This window comes from Tachysurus vachellii, chromosome 17 (assembly GCF_030014155.1).
Source record: "Tachysurus vachellii isolate PV-2020 chromosome 17, HZAU_Pvac_v1, whole genome shotgun sequence".
NCBI lineage: Eukaryota > Metazoa > Chordata > Actinopteri > Siluriformes > Bagridae > Tachysurus > Tachysurus vachellii.
Window position 1 is genome coordinate 18395473 of NC_083476.1, and position 25047 is coordinate 18420519.

The following is a 25047-nucleotide window of genomic DNA, read 5'->3' on the forward strand; positions in this document are numbered from 1 at the left end:
CAACCAGCCTCACAAGGCCCTTATAACAAGCGGAAATCCATTTGTGGCCTGTCGAGGATGCTGTTCCGCTCATTAGGAGCACAGTCTGTTGGCCTTATTTTGGTGTTCAGGGACATTACACATCCTCGTTTTCAACCCACTCGATTTTACACCGCAAGCATTTTGACGAATCTATTTCTCCTTAACGCGGGTTCATCGCACGTTAAAGACGGCCGCCTCGTTACGATGCCAAATTGGTTTAGATGTTTTGGGTGGCTTGAACATGTCCATTCACTGCTTTCCTCCAACCTTAGGAATCTCCCTATGTGATGCTGAAGAAAAATCACGAGCACCTGTCAGGGAACGATAAGTATGAAGGATACTGTGTGGAGCTGGCTGCCGAGATCGCCAAACACGTAGGCTACTCCTACAAGCTGGAACTCGTACCAGACGGCAAGTACGGAGCCCGAGACCCCGATACCAAAATGTGGAACGGGATGGTTGGAGAGCTGGTGTACGGGGTAGGTTCAAATCTAAAAACTTTTATATTGTAGTGAATATGAAGCTCTTGGAATAAGGACATTTCCATGTATATAAGCTTAAATCATTACAATTCATTAAAATTCACCAAAATCCCATAGAGAAGCAAAAAAATGCAAAAAATGTCACATAAAAACATTAGAAACAATATTCACGTTAAATGTCAAACATTCTTGATTACAGACTAAAGAAGAATAATAGAAATACACACATGCACATAATTGGGATTCAGGTATGCTGCAGATTTACGAACACAACATGACGCGAATCGCAAATTAACGTTTGTACACATGTTTGTACACATGAGTGTTTTGTTTGTGCTGTTTCAGTGCTACTAGCGTCACGGGTGGGAACATTTATCGTGACTGAAAAATTTACTGCAGTAATTTCAACCTGTAATTTTGAGCAACTTTAATAAAGTAACGATTTAATTTCGTCTTTAAAATGGCGGACGTGGCCTTATTCAGATTTAATACTCGCCCTCGGGTCGTATTAATCTGCACACACAACCCTCAGTCCGGGCTGCACTAAATTACACTGTGAGCGCTACAGTATATTAGTCTGTTTACATAGACACACACAAAGCCTTGCATATTGCGCATGTAAATGTTAATGCTCCCGATTGCATATGTATTACGACAGAAGTGCAAAATATTCACTACGTGCTACTGTGGAAACTATAGAATTCTCCCTAGAGCTGATTAGTACAGTAATTCAGCTTGGTTTGCAACTGAACACAAAACCTTCAGTCGATATTGTATAATAAAATAATCGTGAATTATTTAAATTAATCAGCACTGAGTTCATTTAATGCTTTAGTTTGAGCAAACCCGAGGAAAAATCTTTTATAAAATAGAAATGCAAGAAGATTCCAGATTGTTGTGTTTGTGTACTGTACATCTGGGACGGTTTCTGTCTTATACTGTATGCAGATTTTTTTTTTTTGTTCTGGTGTGTTTTTAAGGTTTATATTTGCTCTATACTGTGCATTTAGACGTTCCTTTATGTTGCCTGTAGGGAGAATTTCTTCATTCTCTCTCTCTCTCTCTCTCTCTCTCTCTCTCTCTCTCTCTCTCTCTCTCTCTCCAACGTTGACACAAATCCCTCGTGAGAAGGATAACGATGCGCTAACATAGGTGGCCCCTAAGAGTCGAGGACTCGACAACCCGATGTCCGAGCTATAAAAACGACATTTTGACAGCGTCGTGTTTTTCTAGTCTCTCTTAGTGTCTGTTCCATTCGTCTGTTACTCATCCCTGGGAGCTCCCTAGCAATGCCATCGCTTTTTAATGACTGGCTGATTGACAGAAAGAAGAATGGGAATGATTCAAGGGGTTTAAAAGTGACAGGGCTTCCATCTTGTCAGAGAAGAAAAAGCTGTGTCTTAAGAGAACTGAGATATAATTGGATTTAAGAGATCTGTATATCTCTAGTGACTCACTGAGGGAATGTGAGCATTGTATGGATATTATTTAATATTCAGTCCGGACAGTGGTGCTATAAGAGGAACGTGTTTCGCTCGGTGGGAACAGGCTCTTTTCGCGCGTCCTTAATGGAATACAACAATCAGTCATTTAAATGAATGGGGTATGAACTTATGCATATAATGCTGTTCTGATATATATATTTTATATGGTGTGTGTGTGTGCAGCCAGAATGAATTTTATCTATAAGATAGAAGTAATATCTTCTTAGATTTTTTAAAAGCAAATCCAATATGTCAGGTTGCTCTCTGTGCTATTTCGCCGTACAGAAAGCTGACATAGCTGTGGCGCCTCTCACCATCACCCTGGTCCGTGAGGAGGTCATCGACTTCTCCAAGCCCTTCATGAGCTTGGGCATTTCTATAATGATCAAGAAACCCACCAAATCCAAACCAGGCGTCTTTTCCTTCCTGGACCCGCTGGCGTACGAGATCTGGATGTGTATCGTGTTTGCGTACATCGGCGTTAGCGTGGTCCTGTTCCTGGTGAGCCGCTTCAGTCCGTATGAGTATCACGGCGATGAATCAGAAGAAAGTGGCGAGCAGCAGAGCCAGAACCGGACGCCGTCTCCGGAACCCGGACAGTCGCAGGGACAACAAGGCCAGAGCCCCAGCCAGCAAGACAAGCAGGAGAAAGCACCCGAATACAACAATGAGTTTGGGATCTTCAACAGTCTGTGGTTCTCTCTTGGTGCCTTCATGCAGCAAGGCTGCGATATTTCACCAAGGTAAGTTCTTTGAATTTCTATGATCAAGATAGGAATGAAAGCATTGAAGGCGTTCAGTAAAACTCAATAAGACAATAAAAATATAGCGAATAAAAAAAAATTACTACAATAACTAAAAACACAATAACGTCAAGTTACGTAATCCTTTTAAATTTGCAAAAAAAAAAAAACAACAGTAAATCCAACTCAATATAAACGAAAAGGGAAACATCAATAAAGCAAATGAAGCTGAAACAGAAAAAGCCAGATAGAGTAATAAGGGGAAATCAGGAAGAAGGGAGGAGAGAGAGAGAGAGAGAGAGAGAGAAAGGCAGAGAGAGAGGGAGAGAGAGAGTAATGAAAGATTTATGAATCATCAGCAGAGATGATATTCCAAATCTGGAGCGTGAGAAGCACCTGGGGACGAGAGAGCTTTAAGAGTTTTTTATTTTTATTTATTTTATTTATTTATTTTTTATTTCTGATTACATATGGAAAAATCTCTCATGCTGAATTCAACTTTCGATTCCAACAAAGCTTAAAAGTTAAGTCTGTGAATCTAGAAGAAATCAATAACAGTCAAAAAAAGATTGCTGGGCAAAAAAATCCACATTGTTAAAAAATTGTACATTTCTGATCAAATAACAATTTAAATTCAAGGTGAGAAGGAAGTTAATGCATTAAACCACGTGGACATACAGTACGAGCGAGCGAGTACCGTGAAAGTTAACCTAGTTTTCCGTCTGAAGTTCCGTTTGGATGGGAAAAGATCTGAACATACAGAGCATCTGTGAAGTAACGTTGCCAGATATCAGCACACGACTCATTCAGACTGAAATCACAGAGCTGGCATTTGAGTTTGTCGGTGGAATCGAAATCGACTTATGGGACATTTTCAATCTGTATTTTCAGTCAAAATGGATGATTTTTTGGCTGTGAGTCTTATATAAAATGAGTCAGGACTCATGTCGGCTTTCAGTGTGTTTTAGACGTGTGTTTTTTTCCCTCTGTTGAGAACTTTACATAGAATTTTTTTGAGGTTGAAGGTAAATTTTGAGCTTCTTATGAACAAACACTTGAAGCGTCTCAGAGAGCAGAAATGGGTTCGATATCAACATTTACATTTGTGAGGAAAAAAAAATATCAGTATTTGTTTTTTTTGGAACTTTTCTATGAATCTATTGCCTCTAGATAAAAAACAAAAATACTTATAAAACACTACAAATTCTAAAAGTCCTGAGTGTCTACTTTCATTTGAGCTTCTTATTAATCACCGCTGTGGAGCGAGACGTGATAAAGACATTCAATACTGAACATAGACACAAACAAACCGGGAAAAACTTATTTATTTTATTTTTTTAGATTCTGGGAAATAGAGTTATACAGTACTTGTGCTAGGAACTCAGTACCACGGTATTTTATTGTTCTACTCTTTTTTTGTTTTTCCTGAATACGTTTAGCAAGATATCGAATCTTTACCATCATGACATCATGTCATTCATTCATTCATCTTCTACCGCTTATCCGAACTACCTCGGGTCACGGGGAGCCTGTGCCTATCTCAGGCGTCATCGGGCATCAAGGCAGGATACACCCTGGACGGAGTGCCAACCCATCGCAGGACACACACACACACTCTCATTCACTCACGCAATCACACACTAGGGACAATTTTCCAGATGCCAATCAACCTACCATGCATGTCTTTGGACCGGGGGAGGAAACCGGAGTACCCGGAGGAAACCCCCAAGGCACGGGGAGAACATGCAAACCCCACACACACAAGGTAGAGGCGGGAATCGAACCCCGACCCTGGAGGTGTGAGGCGAACGTGCTAACCACTAAGCCACCGTGCCCCTGACATCATGTCAGTCTGGTTAAATCTATCCAGCTTTGCGCGCACACAGTCTAAAAAAAATCGGACACGACGAGACGTTCACAGCGATATTCTGGTAATCGTTACGTTACCTCACACCACCTTGTGAAACAAATCCAATCTGATTTGCTGTAGGTTTAAGCTGTAGTGTTTTATTTTGGGTTGTTTTTTTATGGTATGAATTCGTGTCATGGTCTGTGGTGAGATGTCAGTTCTGACCCAGTTCTGTATAACGGTGTGCGTCTTGCTGCAGCTATGTATTCCCTGACCTTTCATTTCCCACTCTCTTGAACCGAAGCTGTCTCTTTCCTTCGTCTGAACTGACACTTGTCGTACTATTTTCTCTTGCCGTTAGTCATTATGGAGAGCATTAGCGTGTTGTGTGGCTGCTGCATCGTGCCATTGTCTGTTCTCTTCCCCTCATTATACCCGAGATGGTCTCCGAGCCTCTGGAAGTTGCGGCTCCTCAACTGTCGTTTGACATTTAGATACGACATATAAATATATCCTTGGCTTGAGGGAAGAGCTGCCTCGACTCAAATTAGATTCCGCTCTCAGTCAGAGACTCGGGCTGCCGTCGTTCTCCTCGCTCAACAGCTGCAGAAGACGTTTCCACTGTCCGTCTCTGACTGGCTAATTAAGGTCAGACTCGTTGCCAAGCAGAAGGTCCTTATGAAAATCTTCACAGAAGCCATTGATCTGCTCTTATCGGGCAATTACACACAGGAGCACAGGGAGAAGGACGGGCTGTGCTCCGGCCCCATGTGACCCACTGAGACGTGTGTTATATCAGGTAAATCTGAGGGAATGAGAGAAAATACAGCAGCGTGACATGAATCATCTTTTCAGTCCTTCAGGGCTTTTTTTTTTCCTAATGAAAATCTCAGCTCTCGGCAGTGGTCTGAGAGGATGATTTGCAGCTGCTTATGAATATACTAAATCAGGCTCTCTACATATTCTGCCAGTCTGTTGTGTTGTTTTTACAGTTCAATCACTAGAACATTGTATGTATGGAGTCATCAACACTCTAGAGCCCTGATTTCCTAAGATCCAAAATAAAGAGCTCTAATTTGCATGCAGAATCAGACGGATTATGCGCGCCGAGGGTGATTTTACTGAGAATCTTTGCACGAATTACGTCAAGGGAAAAGAAAGACGAGGAACAGGGAAAAGGGTGGGAGATTTTAGTAGTGAAAAAATTCAGCTCGGGAGAAGTCAGAAGTCGTTTGGAAAAAGAGTGAAACTTGTCGAAACTGAAATTCCCCACATCACCCAAATGAGGATGAGGTTCTTTTTTGAGTCTGGTTCCTCTTCAAGGTTTCTTCCTCTTCCATCTAAGGGAGTTTTTCCCCACCACAGTCACCTCAATCTCATCAGGCTTGTTCATTGGGGATAAACACAAACACATTTCATTATAAGACTAATAATATAAGTCTAACTTTTTGTACCATGCTCTATAAAGTTGCTTTGAGACAGTGTGCATTGTTAAAAGCACTATACAAGTAAATTTGAATTGAATTGAATATGTGTAGGGGGGCCACGGTGGCTTAGTGGTTAGCACGTTTGCCTCACACCTCCAGGGTCGGGGTTCGATTCCCGCCTCCACCTTGTGTGTGTGGAGTTTGCATGTTCTCCCCGTGCCTCGGGGGTTTCCTCCGGGTACTCGGGTTTCCTCCCCCGGTCCAAAGACATGCATGGTAGGTTGAATGGCATCTCTTGAAAATTGTCCCTAGTGTGTTATTGCATGAGTGAATGAGATAGGCACAGGCTCCCTGTGACCCGAGGTAGTTCGGATAAGCGGTAGAAGATGAATGAATGAATGAATGAATGAACATGTGTAGTTGGATATCAAGTATAGCGCATATTAAAGGCTTGAGAGTATAAACTCAAAATAAGGCACCGAATCGCTATATTGTCCCGGTGTCTGCACAAGCTCCGGAAAATGAACCTCATGAAAACGTTGTCCATCATATTATATTTAAGAACACGTGCAAAGTTCCTGTCACGTCACAAACTCTGTTTCAGCACTGCTCACGAACGTGTCCGCCTCCGACTCAACCTCCCGTACTCCTGCGCTCAGTCACCGTCATTTTCACCTGTGTTTAATTCTGTATATACAATTTAATGCTCTTTATAAACACACCTTTGTTCCAGTCCACACACTGCGTTCAGTTCAGCAAACGTTAGGTGCCGCAGTGTCGTACATTTAGGAGAATATTCAATAAAATTACTAAACTAAAATCAGGCCAGTATGTGGTACATGCAACAGCACAATAGTGTGAACGCTGCTATTAGCATGAAGCCAGATTATTTGAAACCGTATTTGTTTGAATTCCGGTGGTGCTTTGTGTGACGGTCATTGTAGGCACTAATGTTTAAACCACAGCTCAGTCTAACAATATAAAAAATCTTCAGAAATAATAGCTTATATACTCAACAGTGAGTGAGGTTTTACTTTAAATATGTAAGATCCTGTGGATGAGAATTGGAAGCTAAATGCTGCTTCACTGCACCTCCTGTTAGGTAAGAAGGTCCTGATAGATTTGAAGCAGTTGTGCAGGCTTGTACTGTCAGTATTGTCATGGTCATGCTTGGACATTCCCTGCCAGAACAATAGGGGGCGATACGGCAGCATGTTTAGTGTCACGTGTCTTTGTTTTTCTGTACTCACCAGGTCCCGTGGGCTGTTAATTACCCTACCTATTTATTTTAGCTGCTTTCTATGGGGCTTCACGGAGTCCTCATCTTTTCTTCGTCTTTGGGTTGTCTGTGTTATGTTGTTTACACTGCAGCATAGTTGGTGTAGGCAACTGCCCTGTTGATGTTATTTTGTTAAGAAACTGTGTTTGTTTTGGGGGGCACGGTGGCTTAGTGGTTAGCACGTTCGCCTCACACCTCCAGGGTTGGGGGATCGATTCCCGCATCCGCCTTGTGTGTGTGGAGTTTGCATGTTCTCCCCGTGCCTCGGGGGTTTCCTCCGGGTACTCCGGTTTCCTCCGCCGGTCCAAAGACATGCATGGTAGTTTGATTGGCATCTCTGGAAAATTGCCCGTAGTGTGTGATTGTGTGAGTGAATGAGAGTGTGTGTGTGTGCCCTGTGATGGGTTGGCACTCCGTCCAGGGTGTATCCTGCCTTGATGCCCGATGACGCCTGAGATAGGCACAGGCTCCCCGTGACCCGAGGTAGTTCGGATAAGCGGTAGTGAGTGTGTGAGTGCGTGTTTTTTTGTTATCCCCGCACTTGGAACTGGTTTTTATCCACTCCATGGCAACTGAGTTTTCTATTCCTGCAAAATAGAATAAAAAATTGCTAAACAGTTTAATTATCCATAACCGAAGACACGCAGACAAGCATTTCCACTGTTTCAGGTTTAAGGAGAGTAGAGCAGAGCTAGGAGATAGAGCTAGGTGATTAAGATCATGATTAACAGCTGTGTGGTCAGGAGCTGCTTGCTGGCGGTGGCCATCGCTAAAACTCAGCCAGATACAAGAACTTGTGAGTATATTTTGTGATATAATCCTCTTAAACGTTATTTGGCTTTTCTCACTGCTGTGACGTGTTTGAATACACCTGAGTGATGGAGAACAGGAGAGCAAGGAAACCAAACAAATGTATTATATATAGTATATTATATTTATATCATGTTTATACGTTGTTCTGGATCATTGTGGCCTGAAATATTCTGTGACATCACTTACTAAACTGACTACACAGAGTGAACACAGATCTTATTTCATTAATGAACTCAAAACGTTAATGCTTTTCAAGTGCAGTCATAAGCATGTGAGATAGGAAAAGGGGGCGGGGCTTGAAGGTAGAGTCAGTTAATATAGGAGAGTTCAAAGCACTTGAGGGAATTTTTCCATCCACTCATTCATCTATTCATCCATTTATCCATCCATCTATCTATCCACTCATCTATTTATTCATCTATATAGCTGTCCATCCTTCAATCCATCCATCCATCCATCCATCCATCCATCCACTCATCTATTTATTCATCTATCCAGCTGTTTGTCCATCCATCCATCCATCCATCCATCCACTCATCTATTTATTCATATATCCAGCTGTCTGCTTATCCATCCATCGATCCAGCCATTCATCTATCCATCCATTTATCCATTCATTCATCTATCTATCTATCGATTCATTCATTTTCTATAAAATGTATCTCACACTGAGTCATATCCAATGGGACCTTCCAACCTATTGCAAGGAACACACACACACACACACACACATACACACATCTAAATAATGATGCCAGTAATAATAATTCATAGTATCAAACTCTGATGGTAATTTTTTTACACAAATCAGAGTAAACATCAACAGTTATCACATTTGCTATGTATTTATTATTAATTTATTTAGATATTATTATTGTTGCAATTTGAAAATATCTATTAAGCACACATCAATATTTTATCTCTTGTATGAAATTCTGGAAATCGGTTCCCTCCATTTGAAGTACAAAAGTGTTTGTCCTTGATAAATGTCAGGGCTGCCACTCAAACGCTCAGCGCTCGCATGGAAATTCATGTCGGCTCATGCACACGTGGGCCTTATCATCTTAAAAGAACGACCCTTTCCTCCTGGCTGTGTTACTTCAGTTAGCTCTGTCTGATTTTCTGTGCAGCTGTTTAATCTGATAAGACACGTGAATGGATTTCTTCTCCTGCACTGATAAAGGTGTAATGGTGAAAAGAAAAAACGAGCTCGTCCCATTCATCTTTTTTTTTGGAGACAGATGACAAACGGAGTAGAAGGCAATCAGGGTCGTTTTGTCTGGAAGCTGCTGTAACGCGAGGTCGCGAGAAGGTAGTATAGCTGATTAGCAAGCTAGTGCTAAGTCTTTAGCGCAGCAGATCGGCCTGGCGTGGTTCTGCTAGCGCGACACTGATGCACATGGAGATTATGTCCATATCTATATCTATATATTATCTCATCGACTGACTTCTATAAAGATTGATTCGTATTTCTTTTCCGTCACTGTTCATGCTTCAGGATTTTACGCTGTTTATCTGACGCGATCTGATGTTGGCATTGTCACGTGGCTACGAGACGGCGGCTGTCTCTCACACAATACTGTGGAAATACTGAAATGCTTCGTACGTGGCTGAAGCCTCTGTGGTAGTCTCTACTTCCTCTCCTTGCTTGCAGCTCACACTGGCTGATATTAGATTATGCAAATGGACTAAGCCTGATGTTAATGGTTTCAGCACTAAACAAAACGGTTGGTGCAGATTTAAATGTCAGAGTCACAAGGAACCATTGTGACGGGGAAGGTCTCGATTTATATGATTTATCGATTCCGACTAAAGACAATACAGTGTGATTTATGGTAATGTGCGCATGCATAACATTATTAATCTAGATTATTCTGACATTTTCACACAGTGAAGCATTACGTGGGCATTATCATGACAGCGCAGTGTGCACTAATGTGCACCATCACAACGAATTGCATCATTTAAAAGCATTTATTTGTATATTAACCTGCTAAAGGCAAAGTATACCTCATCTTCTGCTTAAGCCTGGGTAAAAATGTCGGTGCTGAACTTTGGCTAAATGACTCAATAAATATGTTTGTTTTTATTGCTTTTTTTTTTTCATATAAACAGAAAAACAAAGCACATTATGACTTATAGTAATGAGTTCATTTCCAAAAGGCTCTTGGTTGTTTTCTAAAATTAAGAAGCTAAAGCGATCTAGACCAATCTCTGTCCTCTTGCATTTGCTTTTTTTTTTGTTTCGAGATCTATTTTATAGTTATAGTGCGCTAATAAAGGGGGGGCACGGTGGCTTAGTGGTTAGAACGTTCGCCTCACACCTCTAGGGTTGGGGGTTCAATTCCAGCCTCCGCCTTGTGTGTGTGGAGTTTGCATGTTCTCCCCGTGCCTCTGGGGTTTCCTCCAGGTACTCCGGTTTCCTCCCCCGGTCCAAAGACATGCATGGTACAGTAGGTTGATTGGCATCTCTGGAAAATTGTCCGTAGTGTGTGATTGCGTGAGTGAATGAGAGTGTTTGTGTGTGCCCTGTGATGGGTTGGCACTCCGTCCAGGGTGTATCCTGCCTTGATGCCCGATGACGCCTGAGATAGGCACAGGCTCCCCGTGACCCGAGGTAGTTTGGATAAGCGGTAGAAGATGAGTGAGTGAGTGAGTGCGCTAATAATAATAGAGTCTCAAATGCCAGTGTTATACTATGTAGTGAGCGTTGTTAGTGAATTTGGAAGCCTTTTTCTAATTGTTTTGGAGAGGATTAACTTAAAAATGTGGTATCGTAGTGGTCAAAGTGTTGGACTGCTGATCAACTGGAAGCTTGTGAGTTCAAATCCCAGGTCCACCAATATGCCACTGGTGGCCCTTAATTCTAATCCTCAATTCCAAGGCTCTTACATTTACGGCATTTAGCAGACACCCTTATCCAGAGTGACTTACAACTGAGCAACTAAGGGTTAAGGGCCTTGCTCAGGGGCCCAGCAGTGGCAGCTTGGTGGACCTGGGGTTCGAACCCATGACCTTCTGATCAGCAGCCCTACACCTTAACCACTGAGCTACCACATCTCTTAATATGAGAGGTTTGTATGAGAGTTTCCTAAATGTCAAAGGTGTAAATAAATAAATAATAGTGTAAGGAGGTGAGATAATAAATGTAGAAATGTAAACCCTATGTTTCTTTTCTAATAAATCAGTTTTTTCTGAGTGTTGATGCGGCAATGCTGAGGGATGGACGAGGAGGCGGAAAACACTCTGAAGGTTGTACAGAAGCAACCAAAGACCAAAGCAACATCTTTTCAAATTTTATCAAACTGGATAGCAGGTACAACCGGTGCAGTACAACGTTATCCACCTTCTTGTTTGTTTTGAGTTGAATGGGTCACATGACTTATAAGTACGTTATCGTTCTCACTGGTGCAGACAGAGAAAAAGAAATGTATTTTTAAAATGTGAACGTAGCCCAAGATGAAATTACGTGCATAACCTGTCGTTTACAGCAGTTAAGATACACGTTTAATTAGACTTACATACATACCTAACATTTTAAGGTCAACTACTCATCGTCTGAGCTACACCCCGAACCCTTAACTCATTAGCGGCGAGCTTTTTTCTCATGTAAGGCTCTTCAAATAAAGTGTATACATGTATAGGGCTGGAAGAAAGAGGATCCTTTCAGCCTTTGAGCCTTCAGATCATGTCACTTCAAGGACAGTTCTGTGTAAAATAGAAAAGCCATTACCTGAATATGAATGGGTCCTTAAAGAGGTGCCTATGAGGATAGGAATATCGCACAAGGCAGACTCAGTGGATTGGAGGAAAATGTAGGGTTTAAACAAAAAAAAAACACAAAAATAGGAATAGCTGAATACAGAAACCAGGGAAAAAACAGGCAAACAAACATAGACAATAAGTAACAGGTACGTATCATTAAACGTCCGGTGACCGTGAACAGGGGAGTGCTGGTGTTGGCTGATGTTTGTCCGTGACGTTACGTGACGTAAACTTGTGAGGACCTTTAGTTGGTTCCAGTGAGGGGATATTTTTAAATGTAAATAGAAAGAAAGTACTATAAGAAAGAAAGAAAGAAAGAAAGAAAGAAAGAGAAAGGAAGGAAAGAAGGACGGAAGAAACGATGTTTTCTGCTGGTAGCTAATGTACGCTTAAAATTAGAATTAGGTGTAGGCATATTTAAGTGTGTGTGAGTTTTTTTTAAGCCACTGTGTGTGTGTGTCTGTGTGTGTGTGCGTGCGTGTGTGTGCGTACGTGTGTCTGTGTGTTTTGTGGCCTTGTTACGCCCCACCAGACAGACACACTGTTGATTCAGTTCTGCTTCTCACATGCTTGCGTATTTAAAAATATTCACACCCTGTTTACGCACCACCATTCACACGTACTGTACACACACACACACACACACACACTCACACACAGCCCAGGGCCTCTCTCGATGCAGAGGTGACCCTTCCACCATCGGAGTATGGGCATGTTCAGCGCTGTTAAACACGGCCGGCTCTCCAGAGAGGACAGCTTGTCACAGCACTTGATGTGTTTGCTTTTACGATGTCCGTAACGGTAAAGACACCAGTGCGAGTCTGAAGTACATGAGATGAATATGAGCTGAAAGGATGAAGTACTGTGTCTCCATGGAGTTTGTATATCTTATTAAAAACCTAAAAGCTTTTGGGCTCAGAGTATCGCAGTGACCCATATTCTAAGGATTACTCCATTAATTAATTACAGTGATTCATTAGAGGGTTTAAGCGGTGAGATATGCCGAGTTTAACCGAGCCATGGGAGCAATGACACGTTGTAGTGTATGTGTCAGATAGATCAGCATATCAGGTGCTGAAAACCCTGTCCCAATGATTTCCCTGGATTCCTAATATTCGCTCCATACGTTTGATTCATACATGAGTCATAATGTACGTTCTTTTCCTCATATTCGCTCCATACGTTTGATTCATATGTGATTCATTAGTTCTTTTCGCTCCGTAGGTTTGATTCTCACATTCATACGTGATTCGTTTATTCTTTTCCTAATATTTGCTCCATAGATTTGATTCATATGTTTGATTCATACATGATTCATACGTTCTTTTTCCTGGTATTCGCTCGATACGTGATTCAGCCAGGACCAGGCACCTTAGAAATTTCTGCATGAAAACACAAACAATAAATTCATTTTAAGCAGTGATCATTTTTGACAGTTTGTTGTGGGGATTGTCATGGTTCTGGCAACCAAATGAAGCTGACCTTTTTTTTTTTTTTATTCCTTAAAGAAGGAAGCAAAAGTGATGGTGCAGAACATGATGCTGAGAAGTAAGACATGCGTCGTCACTGTTTCTGAAGCTTGTTGGTCCATCACTTAGACGGATTCGACCCTGTATGTTTTATACGCACATGCTTGGGTTTTAAAGACTCTGAAGCCATTCAAAGATGAGTAGAACAGATCGTGTAGAGAAGATCCAGGACTGCGTTGTGATGTAATTTCTCATGCTAATAAAGTCTTTTTTTGTTGATATCGGTATTCATGTTGGTATGTTTGTGTTGCCTATGTACAAAATACCTACATAGGCTACATGTGTGGTCGCTCAAGTGGTTAAGGATCTGGGTTGTTGATCAGACAACAGCAAAAACAATCAACTTCTTATCCAATCAGCCAAACTGCACCTAGCTAGCATTTCTATCACTTCACATTTTCACTTACTGTGGGTTTCCAAAAACTTCGATTGTGGTTCACAACATCAGTGTCATATAACAGTGTTATGAGCAAAATGATGTTCGTAAAAGGTCAACAAAGTCATCATTACACCTCCAAAACGAACTGCCGCAGCATGCCGTCATCTGCGTCATCTTTGTTTCCCTAATACAAGAGTGGGAAACGAACAGAATGGAGCAGAGAGGTGCGACTACAATAATGTCTTTAAGCCATTTTAAGCCGTCATTCTCGATGTGTTGCAGTTCTAGAAAATATTGGCGTCTGGTAAGTTTGCCTGTAGCTCATGGGTCTGAGCATCAGACGTCACGTTACAGAGTGTTGACTGAACGTTTGAGGCACATGGCACGCAAATTTGGAAACATTGGTGTTTGGAAGTCGTCATCCGATTGGTTGGACACTACAGGATTTTTGGTAGACGTGTGTATGTGGAGTTTTTTAACCGTCATGGCTCTCTATCTCACTCGTGGAAGAAGAAAGCCATCTTGTTTATAGCTGACAATGAGTGCTTATGAGGATCTATGAGGATCAGCTAAACACTGGATTTTCCAAATGATATGAAGTCTGTTTTTGTAGAAACATCGACTTTACATTTACACGCCACTAAACATGACACTGAACAAGATGAACTGTAATTGGTTGCTTTACATGTTAGTCAGAGGTCCTTGAACAAAAAAAGCTGCTATAAGGGCCCAGACCTTCTGCGGTCAGTCTGAAGCTCTGAACGAGTGGCTTATTAGCCAGTGGTTAAGTTTATTCAGGCTCACAACAAGATCGTACCTTTCTATATGTGCCATTGTAAACACTTTCCGTTCTTCTCTGATTCTCTAGTACTAGCGCTGGCAACCTGCTGTTTACGTTGCCATGGAGATGCCACAGTTGATGCTTAAATGACTCTAATAATATATTTATTTATTTGCTTGCTTGTTATAATGTTCTATCTATCTGTCTGTCTGTCTGCCTGTCTGTCTGCCTGTCTGTCTGTCTGTCTGCTTTTCTTAGTGTTTGTTTGTTTGTTTATTTATTTATTTAGAACAAACTTTATGTTTTTGTATTCTGAAGTTTATGATTTTGTTTTGCTTCCTGCAATAGTATTGATGGATGGATGGATGGAAGGATGGATGGATGGAAGGATGGATGGATGGATGGATTGACTGATTGAGTAAATGATTGATAGTAGAAGTGCCATCATATTGTCTAAACTGTTTATAATGGCACAGGAGTTCGAAGTCCCCTGCAGCCTGGATCCTGAAAGCTGCAGAAGATTGAAGATTTGCAGTCATTTGTGGAAACCTGCTGTTCAACACAACCGAGATTTTGTTCCCGTCAGCAGGGCGATGCTGCATGACTGACAGATTGGTTTCTTTGGATGGAGACACAAGTGCACTTGTTGTGCTCTCACAGTAGCTGAGCTGAAAAAAGAGGAAGAAGCAGACACAGACTGAGAATAAAGGGCAGGAATGAGAGAGAGAGAGAGAGAGAGAGAGAGAGAGAGAGAGAGAGGGAGGTGTGAGGACTGGATGGAGGCTGTTAGCTGTCAGCAGCAGAGTGGAGAAGAAGGCTATGGCTCATTGTTTTTCGCCTCCTTTTGGCTGGCGTTATCAGTGTCACATGGGCATGCTCCCTCTCTTCTTTTTCTCTTTTCTCTTCTCTTCCCTTCTCTTCTCTTCTCTCTCTCTCTCTCTCTCTCTCTCTCTCTCACACACACACACACACACACACACACACACACACATGTCTGGCCTCGTTTTGCTCCTTCACTGCATTGTGTTGGAGGGGTTGAAGCCCTGAAGCGAGGAGTGATAAAGGAAAATCTTTCCAGAATAATGATTGCCATAAGGCTTTGGAATTAGGTCTGTGGGTGAGGATTTTCTTTTTGGCATATTTCAGCTTTGTGTGAGTGTCTGTGTGTGTGTGTGTGTGTGTGTGTGTGTATGTGTGTGTCCAGGCAAATCCTAAATAGGATCCTTCTTATCTGTGCTGCTTAGCATGAAACAATGTACTCATCTATTTTTACCCTTGTGTGTTGTCTTTTTGCCCCTTAAATCCCCCCATTTTCTTTCTCTCTCTCTCTCTCTCTCTCTCTCTCTCTCTCTCTCTCTCTCTCTCTCTCTCTCTCTCTCTCTCTCATTAAGAGACATAAGTCTCCTTTGAAACCCAGAACCAGGCCACATGTGTTTTGACACCATTTCTTCTGGTTCCCTGAACATTTCAGCATCTATTGTTTGACTTGCTCAGGTGTTTTCTGATTTGCACCTTTAGATGAAGTGTAAGAAGTGTGTGAACGCTAATGCGTATGACAGCGAATAAATAAATGAAGAGACTCTCAGGTATAGCCGAAGGGTACGACTGACTTCCTTTTCACACACCTATAGTCCAGGTTTATCAGTGTACTTATGACAGGAAAGCAGTTTGCTAAGACAAGACTGTATGTATCTCTATACCTCAGGCCCTGATCCTTGATTTTACTTACTAGAGTTTGTTCTTTCTCGTGCTTCAGATCACTCTCTGGTCGTATAGTTGGAGGCGTCTGGTGGTTCTTCACCCTCATCATCATCTCCTCCTACACGGCCAACCTGGCTGCCTTCTTGACTGTAGAGAGGATGGTGTCACCCATCGAGAGCGCAGAAGACCTGGCCAAGCAGACAGAGATCGCCTACGGCACCTTGGATGGAGGATCAACCAAAGAGTTCTTCATGGTGAGAAATAAAGCACATTTATTTAACACTTATTTTCATGCTTTAGGTCAGTATAATATTACAATATTAGATGTGGCTGAGACTAGATTGGGATCCTGTGGGATGCAACAAAATGCATTGAACATAAACAAAAACACATTAACACGAACATACATGTGATCTGCTGATCATTCATTCATTCATCTTCTACCGCTTATCCGAACTACCTCGGGTCACGGGGAGCCTGTGCCTATCTCAGGCGTCATCGGGCATCAAGGCAGGATACACCCTGGACGGAGTGCCAACCCATCGCAGGGCACACACACACACACACACACACACTCTCATTCACTCACGCAATCACACACGCAATCACACACTAGGGACAATTTTCCAGAGATGCCAATCAACCTACCATGCATGTCTTTGGACCGGGGGAGGAAACCGGAGTACCTGGAGGAAACCCCCAAGGCACGGGGAGAACATGCAAACTCCACACACACAAGGTGGAGGCGGGAATCGAGCCCCGACCCTGGAGGTGTGAGGCGAACGTGCTAACCACTAAGCCACCGTGCCCCCTATCACCAGGTCAGGTATTTATCACCAGGTCAGGATTTTGCAATACAGTATGTACAGTATACATAACGATCTGATCACGCCTTCGGTCACGGTTCGTAACATTGGGGTAACCATGGACAATCGACTGTCCTTTTCCTCGCATGTTGCTAATGTGACACCCTCATGTTGGTTTCTTCTCTATAACATCAAAAGGATTCAGCCATTTTTTCCCACACAGGCTGCTCAGCTGCTTGTTCAGTCACTTATCATTTGGAAACTGGACTACTGCAGCTTTGTGTTGGCACGTCTACCTCTGAACGCAATTCGTCCCCTGCAAATGATTTAAAATACAGCTGCGTGACTTGTTTGCAACTTGTTCTCCAACACCACCCCACCCCACTGCTGCGCTCCCTCCATTGCCTTCCAGTAGCTGCACACATCAGATTCAAAACACTGATGCTTGCTTACAAAGCCAAAAATAGACCAGCCCCCTCTTACCTCAAAGCCCTTATCACTCCTCGCACTGCACCTCACTCCCTCAGATCTACCAGCGCTGCTCGACTGGTCCCACCATCTCTCAGGGTAAGAGGTAGACACACATCAAGACTCTTTTCTGTTCTGGCACAGAGGTGGTGGAATGAACTTCCACTAGATGTCCGAACGTCTATCTTCGAACGACGGTTGAAAACCTACTTCTTCAGCACTTAAACTAGCTCTTATTTTCCCTGTTTGGTTTATGTATATATTAAAAAAAAACCTGAACAGCGTTTTAGGGTTGAGTTTGATTGAATCCTAAGTGTGTAACCCAGTGAACCAGTGTTAATGTATTCACTGATAAAGACTTAAAAGCACTTTTGTACATCGCTCTGGATAAGGGCGTCTTCCAGATGCTCACACTCATTCATCTTCTACCGCTTATCCGAACTATCTCGGGTAACGGGGAACCTGTGCCTATCTCAGGCGTCATCGGGCATCAAGGCAGGATACACCCTGGACGGAGTGCCAACCCATCGCAGGGCACACACACACACTCTCATTCACTCACGCAATCACACACTACGGACAATTTTCCAGAGATGCCAATCAACCTACCATGCATGTCTTTGGACCGGGGGAGGAAACCGGAGTACCCGGAGGAAACCCCCGAGGCACGGGGAGAACATGCAAACTCCACACACACAAGGCGGAGGCGGGAATCGAACCCCCAACCCTGGAGGTGTGAGGCGAACGTGCTAACCACTAAGCCACCACCGTGCCCCCTCTTCCAGATGTTGTAAATGTAAAATGTAAATGTACAGCGTTCGTTCATTCATCCTTACTAACTGTCTGTTCAGAGTCTCTGTAGTTTAAACACTGGAAAAGGTGAATATTCTGGGTGTATTTTAGGACACACTGACCAACTACATCATTTAGACAGCATTACAGGTATTTACAAACACCGCACCATTTTCTGGGATCGATTCTAAACACCAAGTGATGTAGTTAAGGTTCAGGAACTGCTGCCTCTAGATCTCTAGATTCATCCAGTGTTTCCAGGTTAAGCCACGCCCACTTCTTCTTTACATTTGAATAATGACATAGTAGTGTTGTACTAGTCCTAAATCACTTTTTCCACTCTTATATATAAAAGGTTTAATAAAAAAAAACATTTTGCCCCCAGAGATCAAAAATAGCCGTATTTGAGAAGATGTGGTCCTACATGAAGTTTGCAGATCCCTCAGTGTTTGTAAAGACCACCGACGAGGGAGTGAAGAGAGTGCGCAAGTCCAAATACGCTTATCTGCTGGAGTCCACCATGAACGAGTACATCGAGCAGCGTAAACCCTGCGATACCATGAAGGTGGGCGGAAACCTTGACTCAAAGGGGTATGGGGTCGCCACTCCTAAAGGATCTGACTTAAGGTACAAACTTGTATTCATATTTACTAATCAGAATTAAAGTGCTAGTAGATTTCGTTCTGTAGTATTATGTCTTATAATCCTGAAAACTGGAGAGATTTCCCTGGAAAACATTTTGCTTTCATTTCCAAATGACTGTCAATCTTGTATCCTTATGTAACGATATCTCTGAAATCGAATCCTAACCCTAGCTACAGTATGATCTCCTGTTTTCCTGAGTAATCTCTCTACACTTTGATACATTGGAATATTTGTGACTGTCCTCATATCTGGTCCTGTGAACAACCATTCCTCACGCACCTATTTCTATCCCTTACGTGTCACACCTTCATACATTAACATGCCGCATTGACACTCTTCTTTTTATCGATTCCTTCAGGATTCACTCTATGATGTCACTCCATCCCATTTCATGACTTCCACCATGGCAGTATGCTGAACTCTCCCTGGCGTTCAGCCAAACGTCATTTTCACAGACATCGCACAGAAAGCATCTAGCAAAACTTATAACCTGGCTAACGCGTTAACGTTAGCGTAGATCTGAAAATCGGAAATGTTTTTAAATTCGTCACCTTCATTTGTTGACCATTACCCTCATTCATGTCTCCTCACCAAGTCTTTTTCTTTGTAGTATGGTGTTTTCCATCAGATACTGTACTTTTTTCTGGACAATAAGTGTCTGCGCTGTAAATCAGCACTGCTTTAAAGACGGAATAAAGTATCAGGCGGTTTAATTTTCCGTAAATGCGAGTCCTGTAGGTGTTCACAGCTTCCAGGATAAAGAAGATTATTCATGTGGATTACCATGAGAGCGTATTTATTTCATTCGTTCGCTCATCTTCAATAACTGCTTTATTCTGTGCTGGATCATAATGTGTTTATTTATTTATTTATTTATTTATTTTTTAAATAAAACCAGATTTTGTTCAGAAAATATGGTCAGGAGGAACAAAATAACTGCAGCTGAAATCTAGGATTGGTCAGAATTTATTCGGGGTTTTATTCATGTTTTTAAACAAAAGCCCTCATTTTATCTTTTAATAAAGTTGTATGTAAGTGTTTTGACATACTAAAAATTTAATTTATAAAAAGTTATTGCTGTAATATATTTACACCAAACTTAAAGTACATTTAAAGCACATTTACGGCTCAGGCGATTTCCATTTAGTGACGCTTGAAAAACTCCTCAGCATAGAAAAAAACTAAAGATTGCCTCCAAATTAAAAGGAACAAATATTTTTATGGGGTGCCGTTACTTTTGTCTCGATCGATTGGCTAGCCTTTTAAGCCATTAATATGACCTTGGAATGACCAACTTAAATTTGTGGGTTCGGTTTAAATAAATAATAAATCGAAGGAAAAACAGGTCGCATTAGTGAGGGTTTTTTTTATATGTGTAAATTTACACAAAGACAGGAGCTCTTGAGGTATTAAAACATTTTTCTGGAAATTCTCCTTTGAATTAATCAGATGTCATTTAATTCGTTTGATAAACAAGTCCCGAAATTCTCACAAAATCTGATGCTAAATTTTTTAAATCCTCTCGTTGACTTTTGTTGTTAAGCTATTTAGGGTCCAATTGTTGTGCTAGTGTCATGCTAAAAGTGCCTACAGTAAAAGCACTAATAACTAGGCGCTCGCTACGGGGCAAAAGAGTCTGTAAAATTCGTCTGTTTGACTCCTCTCCTCTACGCCTGTTACTCTTTCTTCCAAAGCAGTGAATTTCAGAATCTAACGCTCATGAATGCAGTCTGGCTTTCTGTTAGTCACCCATAAGCCGACCTCTTTCTAACCCCCCTGTCATACACAGGGAGGGCTCAGAAAGAGAGGTTTTACTGAGAAAGACACTGTTGCCTGGGAGCAGAGCAGACCCTGAGTGGTCTGTTCGCTTTCCTTCCCAGCGGCACTCTCTGCCACGCAGTGGAAGGGCTTCCCTGTAACAGCGCCGGAGCTGGAGCACATGAAGTCTGGGTAAAGGGCGGAGCCGGGGTATTAACAACGCTCTGCCGCAGTTCACGGATTTGATCGGATTTCATCAAAAAGAATCTCCTTTGACCTGCTGAAGCAATTCGACAACCACAATCAAAAATCAGAATAAGCTTAAATCCAGAGCGTTGCTAATGCCTCCTCTAACCTTCCCGGGAATCCATGTCTTGCTTGGTAAAATCTGTTCACACTACATTTTTTTTTTCTGAACATCACACAACACAAGACAAGAAAAAGGTCTTGTAGAAACAGGCACACGATCAGACAATCAGTTTGCTTTTTATTTATTTAATTTATGATTGACTCACGTTTCATTTCCTACAACCTCTGCCTCGCTGTCCCATTCTCACCACTGACGCTGACCCCGATTATTTTATTATCATTTCAAGAAACCGAGTAAACCTGGCAGTGTTAAAACTGAACGAGCAGGGCCTGTTGGACAAATTGAAAAACAAATGGTGGTACGACAAGGGCGAGTGCGGCAGCGGGGGAGGTGATTCCAAGGTCAGCCCCAGTATGAGCTATCCAGCGGGTAACCACTACGGTGGAGGGGTAACCGGCAACTACGCACACCAAACACTCGTACATCCGTAGACCCGTACTCATGCAGTACGGGGCTGTTCGCTTGAACCCGATCTGGATCTGACAAACACATCATCCTCCAAAAAAAAAATTAAACAAATTCTAATTGAATATTTTGCAACCACCTGAAAAACTATCCGAGTGTTTCCACATTTTGCCGGTTACCCAAAGTGATATAGTAATACACATCTTGCACTAGGGAGAAAGGCAACAAAGCTAGATGGAGTATTAATGCATATCACTTTGGCACTGACACATTTATTCAAACTTGTGATTAAGCTATTTTTTTTTCCTCTTTTTTTTTCAATCTAGCTCTAGCCATGTAGAACACTAGTACATACTGTATAGGTGTGTGTTTACTTAAATGCTGAATAACATAAGATAACATGGGTAATGTTATTTATGTTATTTCCCTGGTTGAAGAATCCCCGTAAACCTAGCGGTGTTGAAGCTCAATGAGCAGGCCGTCTTAGACAAACTGAAAAACAAATGGTGGTACGATAAAGGCGAGTGCGGAAGCAAGGACTCCGGAAGAAAGGTTAGTTCCAGCATTGGTGCTTTGCCTCACTGTAGTGAACAAGCCTCAGAGCTTAAGCAGAAAGCCCACTCATCCCCCACCCCCTGGTACACAGCAACTGCCTGCTCTCTGTCTCCAATCTGCCCTTTACCTTAACACAACCACACACACACACACACTTTAGCCTGTCTCATCGCTCACGGTAATGAAATTTTCAATAATACACTACTCTAGGTAGGTGTGTGTTAGATAAGCACCTCTGGAAATGTAGCCATTTGCAGATTTTCACATCATGGGATGTTTAACCCTTATGTACTGTGCTGTCAAAATGACCCAGTGGCCTTTATATGTGTTCACATAACCTGCCAGGAAGGAAGCCCAAGCACGGAAAGGGGTTTTCTGGGTTGCTACATCATTGTTTTTTGGCGTCTTGCTAATGGTAATACGAGACGTTACAGAAAAGTTCTCTGCTCCGCTGTTTCAAATCAGCAATTATTCTCCAGCGTCAGGATCCCGTGCTCTCATTGACAGATACAAATTGGAGGGTTGTGTCAGGAAGGGCATCCGGTGTAAAACATGCCGAATCTAATGTGCAGTCCACATGATCCGCTGTGGCGACCCCTAAAGAGGAACAGCCGAGGAAAGAAAAAAATAATAAAAGGAAAAAACAAAAAAATTATTCTGTAACCGTGAATAAAACTCGACTCAACTGGTAGAAAAAAAAGCCGTTCACCAAAAGGGGGAAGGATATAGGACATGAAAAAAAAAAGTTATTTTCCTCCTTTGGCTTCCTGACGACTTAGTCAATCAAATATGAGCTTTGAATTCATGAGCCACGGTCTTAGGAGCCAACAGAAAAGTGCACAAGATTGTAGCCTGTATGGTCAGTAAAGAAAAAAAGTTACTGATAACAGATTAAAAATAGATAAATAAACAACCAGAGTGTTTAAAAATCATTTATACAGTTACACTGGATTTGTAGAAACTTCAAAGCTCTGGGTCCAATGTTAAGTCACTGTTCACGAGGGTTAAATAATCTATATCTGTATTTATATTCATTTACTCTGATTGAATTTGGATTATGTCGATCCGTTTTGATCAAAGTTAGCTGCAAAAATCGAAACCGAACCTGGCTACAAATTCAGATATTAGTAAAGCGTCACTGTATCGTCGATGCCTATCGACTACCAAGTTAGAAATCATCAGCACTGTTTATTTAATCAGAGATGCCTCTGCTCCTTTCTAGAGATCTAAGAACCTGCAGAGTTTTGTTCCAACTTCATAAATTCAAGTTAATATAGCTAGATTTACTAATCGTGATCATTCCAACCAGGAAAATGTGATTGGAAAAGTCATATATGCTCAAGGACCACTGTATTAGGAAAACAGTTGGATATTTAAGGACTGGAATAAGACCAACAGATGTTTTTCTTTACCTCTTGTAGCCTCTGATATCTGATGGCTTGATAGAAGTGGAACCAGATGTGATCTGCTGCTTTTGTAGCAGAATATTAATCAAGGTTCAACCTGTGATACACACCTGAGATACTTTTCTGCTCACCATGGTTGGAAAGAGTGTTTACCATAGCTTGGAACAATCTGGCTCTTCTCCCTTGACCTCTCTCTTCCACCTGTCATATCAGGGCCCGTATTCATAAAGAGTCTCAGAATGATCTCAGAGAGCTCCCGATTTAGCTTCAAAATTTCTAACTAGGAAAAAAACAACTTTTATCTTAGAGAGGAGGCGGGGCTAAACCCTGTTACTAGGTATGACACATTCTTTTGAACACTGTGATTGGTTGGCCAATAATAAAAAAAGGAGCGTTTTTAAAATCTGGTCTATTATAAACCTTCACTTTGTCTCTACGTTAAGATATTTGAGACTATACCGTGTAGGGATTACGTTCGTGACCGATCATATTACAGATGTTCTAACATCTGTATGTTATACTGTAAATGTAATAAATGTAAATGTAAACATCTCTGACACAGCACAGAAATGTCATAGAGACAATTTTCTGCCGCTGTGGCATTTTGGCTCTGTTTCAGAGATGTTAGAGTATCTCTAAATGACATAGCGGCAGAATATATATATATATATATATATATATATATATATATATATATATATATATATATATTTCTGTGCTGTGTCTCTAAAATGATTGAGCACAAAAATAATCCTTACTTTATTTTGATCTTCTCTATAATTCTAAGTGGAAACGGCCACATTTCTAAGAATTTTGTCAGTAGGAGAAACTCTTTGTACTAAGAATTTTCATGAATACTAACACTGATGTTTATTTTTATTTTTTATTTGAAATAAAAAAAAATAAATCCTAGGAGACCAGTGGTTTCTGACCTGCATCAGCAATATGTAATGCATTTAGCTGGATAACCATATAAATGAGCAGGTGTACGAGCCTAATAAAGTGGACGATGAGTGTATATTGAGATAGCAACAATGATCGGTAATATTAACAATGGCTAATTAAAATGCTACTACTCAAACTCATCATCAAAATTCTAAACCAGGTCATGAAATCTTCACAGGTGAGCATACTGTACTTTATTTAATTTGTGCTTTCAATTTGCTATTTCATTTCTCAGCTGAAATTAGTATGTATAACCATATTTTGGTTAACGTGTGCTCGTTTCTGAGGAATACATGCCTGGGTTGTAGTAGGATATAGTGCAGGGGAAGTGGTGGCTCAAGTGATTAAGGCTTTGGGTTGTTGCTTGGAAGATCGGGGTTCAAGCAACCAAGCTGCCACTGTTGGGCCCTTGAGCACGGTCCTTTACTCTCACTGCTCTAGGGGTGCTGTATTATAGCTGACCATGCGTTCTGACCCCAACCATCAGAGCTGCCATATGTGAAGAAGGACATTCACTGTGCTTTAATGTATATGTGACAAATAAAACAAAGTCAGATATAGAATGATCCAGAAAAAAAATGTGAACTGTAATGTTCAATATAGAGACTTTTATACCGTAATACCAGGGGAGCTAAAGGCAGTAC

At 41.6% G+C, this 25047-nt stretch overlaps 1 protein-coding gene across 3 annotated transcripts in view; it reads left to right on the top strand.

The window, feature by feature from the left end:
• The window catches only part of gria1b (glutamate receptor, ionotropic, AMPA 1b), a 78374-nt gene that overhangs the window by 43953 nt on the left and 9374 nt on the right, over positions 1-25047 (top strand). Inside the window, exons 10-14 of one of the 3 annotated variants that reach the window (XM_060890961.1) lie at positions 294-500; positions 2273-2730; positions 16309-16507; positions 18705-18946; positions 21319-21433. In XM_060890961.1, the coding sequence (XP_060746944.1) occupies positions 294-500; positions 2273-2730; positions 16309-16507; positions 18705-18946; positions 21319-21433 (1221 nt within the window). Of the gene's footprint in view, positions 1-293; positions 501-2272; positions 2731-16308; positions 16508-18704; positions 18947-19322; positions 19665-21318; positions 21434-21934; positions 22050-25047 lie in introns of those variants that run through there. The other 2 variants (XM_060890962.1, XM_060890963.1) reach the window with 2 other exon arrangements.